Raw genomic sequence first — 10,843 nt, forward strand, 5'->3', positions numbered from 1 at the left:
GATAGTTTGTCGAGATCGGTGTGGAAGAACTTGACTAGCCTGCACAGAGCCCTGACCTCAACCCCATTGAACACCTTTGGGATGAATTGGAAAGTCGACTGCAAGCCAGGCCTAATCGCCCAACATCACAAATGCACTTGTGGCTGGTTAGAAGCCCCCGTAGCAATGTTCCAACATCTAGTGGCAAGCCTTCCCAGAAGAGTGGAGGCTGTTATAGCAGCAATGTTCCAACATCTAGTAGAAAGCCTTCCCAGAAGAGTGAAGGCTGTTATGGCAGCAAAGGGGGGGACCAACTCCATATTAATGCCCATGATTTTGGAATGAGATGTTGGACCAGCATGTGTCCACATACTTTTGGTCATGTAGTGTATCTGACCATTTAACTATGTATAACACATGCAGTACACACACACACACACTCACACAGTTTTGTATTCAGTGATGTTTAGTATAAACGCCTCATGTCTACAAATCACTACCAGACAGTCCACGTCTCCACATGTAGTGTGTGTTCTATGTTCATAACAACTGTGTTTTATTTAACCAATAAGGCCTGAGGAGGTGTGGTATATGACCAAAGCTAAGGGCTGTTCGTAGGCACAATGCAACGCAGAGATGTGTGTGTGTGTGTGTGTGTGTGTAGAGCTCTAAAATGTGCCTAGTTTAATCCCAGTCCATTTCCCTGTGAATCCATCCATGTGTGTTCTATTACCAACCAGATGACATCCAATAAGATTTAAGAACCCCGATGCCGGGCACCCTGGTCTGTGTATGAGCTAAGTGTGTGCCCACGCCCCAGGCCTCGCTATAAGCACTCATATGGTCGACTTACAGCCTCATGAGCTCTCTCAAACCCTGCTGCAAGGCACAATCAAAACAAGTCATATCACTGAATGCTGAACGGAGATTAACAGGCGGTCCGGGCGCGCACCAACACAAGTGCACGTACACACGCACGAGCGCGCAAACACGCATGCACACACAAACACACCCCTCCTCCGTGGACCTAGGGCGCCTCCACGCGGACGCAGGCAGGAGAACGGGAGGAGGGATCAGTACAGCTCGAGCTCAAGGAGACGAACGGTAGAGCGAGCGCCTCTTCTTCTGAAGGACGACCGGACCTCGCGCGTATCCAGAACTTTATTATTTTATTCCTCTCTTTTCCTCCTCCTTTCCTCCCGTTTTCTTTCCCACGCGATGAGTGACTGACCCAGAGAGGGTCCTACGCGCTGTTCTTCTAAAGTTCTGGGTGAGTTTGAAAAGTTTAAACTGTTGCAGTATCTCTGCAGTAAATTCGCCCAAGTCGCTCTCTCTCTCTCTCTCTCTCTTTCTCTCTCTCTCTTTCTTTCTCTCTCTGTCTTTCTGTCTCGATTATCATTCATATCCGATTTGAATATACGTTATGTAGTAAATGTGTGTGTGATGTATTTGAATACATGAACGCGCATTGCCTCCACCCTCATTTGAAGACCCGTCAGTTAGATATAAACGATTTGGCAAACGATGCATTTTCCATCTTAGACAGAGTTGTTAAAATGCTGCGTATACTTTAGTTCAGCTGGACACTGTTCAGTCCTGACTGGGTGCGTCCCAGATGCAGGCCTGCGAACATTAGAAATCCATGATTTCGTTTTCGTATCGTTCCTGAGATGTTACATTTATTGTAAAGATATAATATTCTGCTCAGGTTTGCGCAGTGAATGTGTGTATTATTCTGGAACGCACCCTGTGTCTCTGGGACGCACCCTGTGTATCTGGGACGCACCCTGTGTATCTGGGACGCACCCTGTGTATCTGGAACGCACCCTGTGTCTCTGGGACGCACCCTGTGTGTCTGGGACGCAGAACAAGCCTCCCAGTTCGTCCCCATTAAACCATGCATTACCAGATCTTACCGCGAGAGGAGGCTGCAGGAGCACATGTCCATGGAAAGTTGTATTGTCGGTGGGCGTGACTTTCTTTGTGTGTGTGTGTGTGTGTGTGTGTGTGTGTGTGTGTGTGTGTGTGTGTGTGTGTGTGTGTGAGATGAGAGAGAAGACAGTAGAGGAGAAGCGAAGGGGGAAGAGGAGAGAGAAGAGAACAACGTTCCATTTATTTAATTCCAATTAGCCTGTCCTCCGATATCTCAGCCCACCAGCCACCACTGCTGGTCATAAATGAATGAATGAGATGTTGAGAGGCAGGCACCAACATGGCAACCAGCTCCACAGTTAGCCAATCTCTTTGTATTCTTTTTATTTATTATTTATTTTTTACCCTTTTTTCATGGTATCCAATTGGAAGTTACAGTCTTGTCTCATAGCTTCAACTCCCGTACGGACTCGGGAGAGGCGAAGGTCGAGAGCCGTGCATCCTCCGAAACACTACCAAACCAAGCCGCACTGCCTTCTTGTCACAATGCCCACTTAACCCGGAAGCCAGCCGCACCAGTGTGTCAGACCGTGTCAGCGTGCACTGCGCCCGGCCCGCCACAGGAGTCGCTAGTGCGTGATGAGACAAGGACATCCCTGCCGGCCAAACCCTCCCCAAACCCAGACCAATTGTGCGCCGCCCCATGGGTCTACCGGTCGCGGCCGGCTGCGACAGAGCCTGGAGTCGAACACAGAATCTCTAGTGGCACAGCTAACACACAATCAGCCACTGAGACTGATGCTGAGTTCCTATTATTGTCCAGGCATCTGTTGTGAGGGGTATCTGTATGTGAGGGGCATCTGTATATGAGGGGCATCTGTATGTGAGGGGCATCTGTATATGAGGGGCATCTGTATCAAAAATCAAAAAATCAAATAAAATCTAATTTTATTTGTCACATACACATGGTTAGCAGATGTTAATGCGAGTGTAGCAAAATGCTTGTGCTTCTAGTTCCGACAATGCAGTAATAACCAACAAGTAATCTAACTAACAATTCCAAAACTACTGTCTTATACACAGTGTAAGGGGAGAAAGAATATGTACATAAAGATATATGGATGAGTGATGGTACAGAGCAGCATAGGCAAGATACAGTAGATGGTATCGAGTACAGTATATACATATGAGATGAGTATGTAAACAAAGTGGCATAGTTAAAGTGGCTAGTGATACATGTATTACATAAGGATGCAAGATGATATAGAGTACAGTATATACATATACATATGAGATGAATAATGTAGGGTATGTAAACATTATATTAGGTAGCATTGTTTAAAGTGGCTAGTGATATATTTTACATCATTTCCCATCAATTCCCATTATTAAAGTGGCTGGAGTTGAGTCAGTGTGTTGGCAGCAGCCACTCAATGTTAGTGGTGGCTGTTTAACAGTCTGATGGCCTTGAGATAGAAGCTGTTTTTCAGTCTCTCGGTCCCAGCTTTGATGCACCTGTACTGACCTCGCCTTCTGGATGATAGCGGGGTGAACAGGCAGTGGCTCGGGTGGTTGTTGTCCTTGATGATCTTTATGGCCTTCCTGTGACATCGGGTGGTGTAGGTGTCCTGGAGGGCAGGTAGTTTGCCCCCGGTGATGCGTTGTGCAGACCTCACTACCCTCTGGAGAGCCTTACGGTTGTGGGCGGAGCAGTTGCCGTACCAGGCGGTGATACAGCCCGCCAGGATGCTCTCGATTGTGCATCTGTAGAAGTTTGTGAGTGCTTTTGGTGACAAGCCGAATTTCTTCAGCCTCCTGAGGTTGAAGAGGCGCTGCTGCGCCTTCTTCACGATGCTGTCTGTGTGGTGGACCAATTCAGTTTGTCTGTGATGTGTACGCCGAGGAACTTAAAACTTACTACCCTCTCCACTACTCTTCCATCGATGTGGATAGGGGGGTGCTCCCTCTGCTGTTTCCTGAAGTCCACAATCATCTCCTTAGTTTTGTTGACGTTGAGTGTGAGGTTATTTTCCTGACACCACACTCCGAGGGCCCTCACCTCCTCCCTGTAGGCCGTCTCGTCGTTGTTGGTAATCAAGCCTACCACTGTTGTGTCGTCCGCAAACTTGATGATTGAGTTGGAGGCGTGCGTGGCCACGCAGTCGTGGGTGAACAGGGAGTACAGGAGAGGGCTCAGAACGCACCCTTGTGGGGCCCCAGTGTTGAGGATCAGCGGGGTGGAGATGTTGTTGCCTACCCTCACCACCTGGGGGCGGCCCGTCAGGAAGTCCAGTACCCAGTTGCACAGGGCGGGGTCGAGACCCAGGGTCTCGAGCTTGATGACGAGCTTGGAGGGTACTATGGTGTTAAATGCTGAGCTGTAGTCGATGAACAGCATTCTCACATAGGTATTCCTCTTGTCCAGATGGGGTAGGGCAGTGTGCAGTGTGGTTGAGATTGCATCGTCTGTGGACCTATTTGGGCGGTAAGCAAATTGGAGTGGGTCTAGGGTGTCAGGTAGGGTGGAGGTGATATGGTCCTTGACTAGTCTCTCAAAGCACTTCATGATGACGGAAGTGAGTGCTACGGGGCGGTAGTTGTTTAGCTCAGTTACCTTAGCTTTCTTGGGAACAGGAACAATGGTGGCCCTCTTGAAGCATGTGGGAACAGCAGACTGGTATAGGGATTGATTGAATATGTCCGTAAACACACTGGCCAGCTGGTCTGCGCATGCTCTGAGGGCGCGGCTGGGGATGCCGTCTGGGCCTGCAGCCTTGCGAGGGTTAACACGTTTAAATGTTTTACTCACCTCGGCTGCAGTGAAGGTGAGTCCGCATGTTTTCGTTGCAGGCCGTGTCAGTGGCACTGTATTGTCCTCAAAGCGGGCAAAAAAGTTATTTAGTCTGCCTGGGAGCAAGACATCCTGGTCCGTGACTGGGCTGGTTTTCTTCTTGTAGTCCGTGATTGCCTGTAGACCCTGCCACATACCGCTTGTGTCTGAGCCGTTGAATTGAGATTCTACTTTGTCTGTATGTGAGGGGCATCTGTATGTGAGGGGTATCTGTATGAATTCTATGCTAATGTAATGTGTGTGTGTGTGTGTGTGTGTGTGTGTGTGTGTGTGTGTGTGTGTGTGTGTGTGTGTGTGTGTCAGGTCAGGTCAGTTAGAAGGAGAGGATGATGATGAGGTCCAAGGTCATCGCGCTGTGCTTCCTGTTCGGATCTGCGGCACATGCACAGGCCGTCCCAGAATGCAACAGTGAGTTCCCTTCACACCATGCTGTCTGGTTCTGTCATCATACTCCAGTCCCTAGTGGTCCTGGTCTAAAGTAGTGCACTATATAGGGTCCTGGTCTAAAGTAGTGCACTATATAGGGCTCTGGTCTAAAGTAGTGCACTATATAGGGTCCTGGTCTAAAGTAGTGCACTATATAGGGCCCTGGTCTAAAGTAGTGCACTATATAGGGCCCTGGTATAAAGTAGTGCACTATATAGGGTCTCATACAGGGACTCATACAGCCTGTATTAAACTTGTAACAGATGTTATACATTTCTCAGACAGATGTTCTTTGATGTTTCTCAGTTCGGTTTACACAACAATAACCAAGACATGGACTTTTAGATTCAGTTGATATTAATGTGATTATGTTTACATGTTTCTGTTAACATGTGTCCTAACGGGGTTGTTTGTGTGTTGTGTGTGCGTGTGTGCTTGTGTGTGTGTCCGTCAGAGAAACATGAGTGTCCTATAGATGTGTACTTTACAATCGACACATCTGAGACCATCGCCCTGCAAGAACCTCCCCCTGGATCACTGGTGGAGAGCATTAAGGTTCCTACTACTACAACTATATTATACTGTTCCCCCTCCCCCTGGATCACTGGTGGATATATAGATACAGTAGATACAGTAGATAGATAGATACAGTAGATAGATAGATACAGTAGATAGATACAGTAGATAGATAGATACAGTAGATAGATACAGTAGATAGATAGATAGATAGATAGATAGATAAGATAGATAGATAAGATAGATAGATAGATACAGTAGATAGATACAGTAGATAGATGGATGTCTAACCCCTTCCTCCTCCTTAATGTGTTACACAGTAACTTGATTATGCCATTCTTAGTGCAAATTTAGACAAAATAAAAAGACCTAGCTAGCTAGGACAAAGTCAAACAGATGTTTACAGAGCGTTTTGATAGATAGATAGATAGATAGATAGATAGATAGATAGATGGATGTCTAACCCCTTCCTCCTCCTCGATGTGTGTGCAGATGTTTACAGAGCGTTTTGCAGAGCGTCTGGAGGATGCTGACTATAAAGGTCTGGTCCAGATCAGATGGCAGTTAGGAGGACTACACTTCTCCCAGAGACAACAGGTCTTCAGCCGTATACAGGCCAAGGACGCCTTCATCCAGGTGGGTCTAACATGGTTATAGAGAAGGGCACTCAACATGTACTGCACTGACACAAATGACTGATGATTGGTTGAATGAAATTGATAATAAGAAGATTGTGGGAGTTGAATTGTTAGATTTCAGTGCAGCCGATATTATTGACCATAACCTGTTGTTGAGAAAACATATGTGTTATGGCTTTTCAACCTCTGTCATATTGTGGATTCAGAGATATCTATCTAATAGAACTCAAAGGGTTTTCTATCATGGAAGCTTCTCTAATGTCAAACATGTAAAGTGTGGTGTACCGCAGGGCAGCTCTCTAGGCCCTCTACTCTTTTCACCAATGACCTGCCACTGGCATTAAACAGAGCATGTGTGTCCATGTATGCTGATGATTCAACCATACACGCATCAGCAACCACAGCTAATGAAGTCACTGAAACCCTTAACAAAGAGTTGCAGTCTGTTTTGGAATGGGTGGCCAGTAATAAACTGGTCCTGAACATCTCTAAAACTAAGAGCAGTGTATTTGGTACAAATCATTCCTTAAGTTCTAGACCTTTGTGGGGTTAGGGTTAGGGCTAACCCTAATAAAATACCAAATAGCAAACACACGCACACATACAGGCGCGCACACACACACATGCACACACAAACACACATGCTCACACACGCACGCATATACACACAAACACACACACACATACACAAATATACACAAAAAACATGTTATCAGTTCATAGATTGATGGGGCTATGGGGTTACGGTTAGATTGATGGGGTTAGATTGATGGGGTTAGGGTTAGATTGATGGGGTTAGGGTTAGATTGTTTGATTGGGTTAGGGTTAGATTGATGGGGTTAGATTGATGGGGTTAGGGTTAGAATGATGGGGTTAGATTGATGGGGTTAGGGTTAGATTGATTGGGTTAGGGTTAGATTGATGGGGTTAGATTGATGGGGTTAGGGTTAGATTGATGGGGTTAGATTGATGAGGTTAGGGTTAGATTGATGAGGTTAGATTGATGGGGTTAGGGTTAGATTGATGGGGTTTGATTGATGGGGTTAGATTGATGAATTTAGGGTTAGGTTGATGGGGTTAGATTAGTGGGGTTAGGGTTAGATTGATGGGGTTAGGGTTGGGTTGATGGGGTTAGATTGGTGGGGTTAGGGTTAGATTGATGGGATTAGGGTTAGATCGATGGGGTTAGGGTTAGATCAATGGGGTTAGGGTTAGATTGATGGGGTTAGGGTTAGATTGATGGGGTTAGGGTTAGATTGATGGGGTTAGGGTTAGATTCATGAGGTTAGGGTTAGATTGATAGGGTTATGGTTAGATTGATGGGGTTAGATTGATGGGGTTAGGGTTAGAATGATGGGGTTAGGGTTAGATTGATGGGGTTAGATTGATGGGGTAGGGTTAGATTGATGGGGTTAGGATTAGATTGATGCGGTTAGATTGATGAGGTTAGGGTTAGATTGATGGGGTTAGATTGATGGGATTAGGTTTAGATTGATGGCGTTAGATTGATGAGGTTAGGGTTAGATTGATGGGGTTAGGGTTAGATTGATGAGGTTAGGGTTAGATTGATGGGGTTAGGGTTAGATTGATGAGGTTAGGGTTAGATTGATGGGGTTTGATTGATGGGGTTAGATTGATGGGGTTAGGGTTAGATTGATGGGGTTAGGGTGAGATTGATTGGGTTAGGGTTAGATTGATGGGGTTAGATTGTTGAGGTTAGGGTTAGATTGATGGGGTTAGGGTTAGATTGATGGGTTTAGATTGATGGGGTTAGATTGTTGAGGTTATGGTTAGATTGTTGGGTTTAGGGTTAGATTGATGGGGTTAGAGTTAGGTTGATGAGGTTAGGGTTAGATTGATGGGGTTAGATTGATGGGTTTAGGGTTAGAATGATCGGGTTAGATTGATGAGGTTAGGGTTAGATTGATGCGGTTAGGGTTAGATTGATGAGGTTAGGGTTAGATTGATGGGGTTAGATTGATGAGGTTAAGGTTAGATTGGGTTAGATTGATGAGGTTAGGGTTAGATTGGGTTAGATGGATGGGGTTAGATTGATGGGTTTAAGGTTAGATTGATGGGGTTAGATTGATGAGGTTAGGGTAAGATTGATGGGGTTAGATTGATGGGGTTAGGGTGAGATTGATGAGGTTAGGGTTATATTGATGGGGTTAGGGTTAGATTGATGGGGTTAGATTGATGGTGTAAGGTTAGATTGATGGGGTTAGGGTTAGATTGATGGGGTTAGATTGATGGTGTAAGGTTAGATTGATGGGGTTAGGGTTAGATTGATGGGGTTAGGGTTAGATTGATGGGGTTAGATTGATGGGGTTAGATAGATGGGTTTAGGGTTACATTTATGAGGTTAGGGTTCAATTGATGAGGTTAGGGTTAGATTCATGGGGTTAGGGTTAGATTGATGGGGATATTATGGTTAGATTGATGAGGTTAGGGTTAGATTGATGGGGTTAGGATGAGATTGTTTGGGTTAGGGTTAGATTGATGAGGTTAGGGTTAGATTGATGGGGTTAGATTGATGGGGTTAGATTGATGGATTTAGGCTTACATTGATGGGGTTAGATTGATGAGGTTAGGGTTAGATTGATGGGGTAGGGTTAGATTGATGGGGTTAGGGTTAGATTGATGGGGTTAGGGTTAGATTGATGAGGTTAGGGTTAGATTGATGAGGTTAGGGTTAGATATGGGGTTAGATTGATGGGGTTAGGGTTAGATTGATGGGGTTAGGGTTAGATTGATGGGGTAGGGTTAGATTGATGGGGTTAGGGTTAGATCGATGGGGTTAGGGTTAGATCGATGGGGTTAGATTGATGAGGTCTGGGTTAGATTGATGAGGTTGGGGTTAGATTTATGAGGTTAGGGTTAGATTGATGAGGTTAGGGTTAGATTCATGGGGTTAGTGTTAGATTGATGGGGTTAGGGTTAGATTGATGGGGTTAGGGTTAGATTGATGGGGTTAGATTGATTAGGTGAGGGTTAGATTGATGGGGTTAGATTAATGGGGATGGGGTTAGAATGATGGGGTTAGGGTTAAAATGATGGGGTTAGGGTTAGATTGACGGGGTTAGGGTTAGATTGATGGGTTTAGGGTTAGATTGATGCGGTTAGATTGATGAGGTTAGGGTTAGATTGATGGGGTTAGGGTTAGATTGATGGGGTTAGATTGATGGGGTTAGGGTTTGGTTGATGGGGTTAGATTGATGAGGTTAGGGTTAGATTGATGGGGTTAGGGTTATATTGATGAGGTTAGTGTTAGATTGATGGGGTTAGGGTGAGATTGATTGGGTTAAGGTTAGATTGATGAGGTTAGGGTTAGATTGATGGGGTTAGATTGATGGGGTTAGATTGATGTGTTTAGGCTTACATTGATGGGGTTAGGGTTAGATTGATGGGGTAGGGTTAGATTGATGGGGTTAGGGTTAGATTGATGGGGTTAGGGTTAGATATGGGGTTAGATTGATGGGGTTAGGGTTAGATTGATGGGGATAGGGTTAGATTGATGGGGTAGGGTTAGATTGATGGGGTTAGGGTTAGATGGATGGATGGGGTTAGGGTTAGATGGATGGGGTTAGATTGATGCGGTCTGGGTTAGATTGATGGGGTTGGGGTTAGATTGATGAGATTAGGGTTAGATTCATGGGGTTAGTGTTAGATTGATGGGGTTAGGGTTAGATTGATTGGGTTAGGGTTAGATTGATGGGGTTAGGGTTAGATTGATGTGTTTAGATTGATGTGGTAGGGTTAGATTGATGTGGTTATGGTTAGATTGATGGGGTTAGGGTTAGATTGATGGGGTTAGATTGATTAGGTGAGGGTTAGATTGATGGGGTTAGATTAATGGGGATGGGGTTAGAATGATGGGGTTAGGATTAGATTGATGGGGTTAGGGTTAGATTGACGGGGTTAGGGTTAGATTGATGGGGTTAGGGTTAGATTGATGGGGTTAGATTGATGAGGTTAGGGTTAGATTGATGGGGTTAGATTGATGGAGTTGGGATTAGATTGATGGGGTTAGGGTTAGAGTGATGAGGTTAGGGTTAGATTGATGGTGTTAGATTGATGGGGTTGGGATTATATTGATGGGGTTGGGGTTCGATTGATGCGGTTAGATTGATGAGGTTAGGGTTCGATTGATGGGGTTAGATTGATGGGGTTAGGGTTAGATTGATGGGGTTAGATTGATTGGGTTAGGGTTAGATTGATGGGGTTCGATTGATGAGGTTATGGTTAGATTGATGGGGTTAGATTGATGGCGTTAGGGTTAGATTGCTGGGTTTAGATTGCTGGGGTTAGATTGATGGGGTTAGGGTTAGATTGATGGGATTAGATTGATGAGGTTAGGGTTAGATTGATTGGGTTAGGATCAGATTGATGGGGTTAGGGTCAGATTGATGGGGTTAGGGTTAGATTGATGGGGTTAGATTGATGGTGTTAGATTGATCCGGTTAGATTGATGGGGTTAGATTATTGAGGTTAGGGTTAGATTGCTGGGGTTAGATTGATGGGGTTAGGGTTAGATTGATGGAGTTAGATTGATGGGGTTAGG

At 45.3% G+C, this 10,843-nt stretch overlaps 1 protein-coding gene across 6 annotated transcripts in view; it reads left to right on the plus strand.

Annotated features, from left to right (window-relative positions):
* Positions 1-1,199: 1,199 nt before the first annotated feature.
* LOC110531056 (collagen alpha-2(VI) chain) overlaps positions 1,200-10,843 on the plus strand; it is a 65,039-nt gene continuing 55,395 nt past the window's right edge. For 3 of the 6 annotated variants that reach the window (XM_036986772.2, XM_036986775.2, XM_036986776.2), the window contains exons 1-4: positions 1,200-1,249; positions 5,006-5,110; positions 5,583-5,683; positions 6,137-6,280. In XM_036986772.2, coding sequence (XP_036842667.2) covers positions 5,029-5,110; positions 5,583-5,683; positions 6,137-6,280 — 327 coding nt within the window. In that variant the 5' untranslated portion in view covers positions 1,200-1,249; positions 5,006-5,028. The remainder of the gene's footprint in view (positions 1,250-5,005; positions 5,111-5,582; positions 5,684-6,136; positions 6,281-10,843) is intronic. The other 3 variants (XM_036986773.2, XM_090183009.1, XM_090183010.1) reach the window with 1 other exon arrangement.

The sequence above is a fragment of the Oncorhynchus mykiss genome, chromosome 8, assembly GCF_057628025.1.
Source record: "Oncorhynchus mykiss isolate SJ-2025 chromosome 8, ASM5762802v1, whole genome shotgun sequence".
Taxonomy (NCBI): domain Eukaryota; kingdom Metazoa; phylum Chordata; class Actinopteri; order Salmoniformes; family Salmonidae; genus Oncorhynchus; species Oncorhynchus mykiss.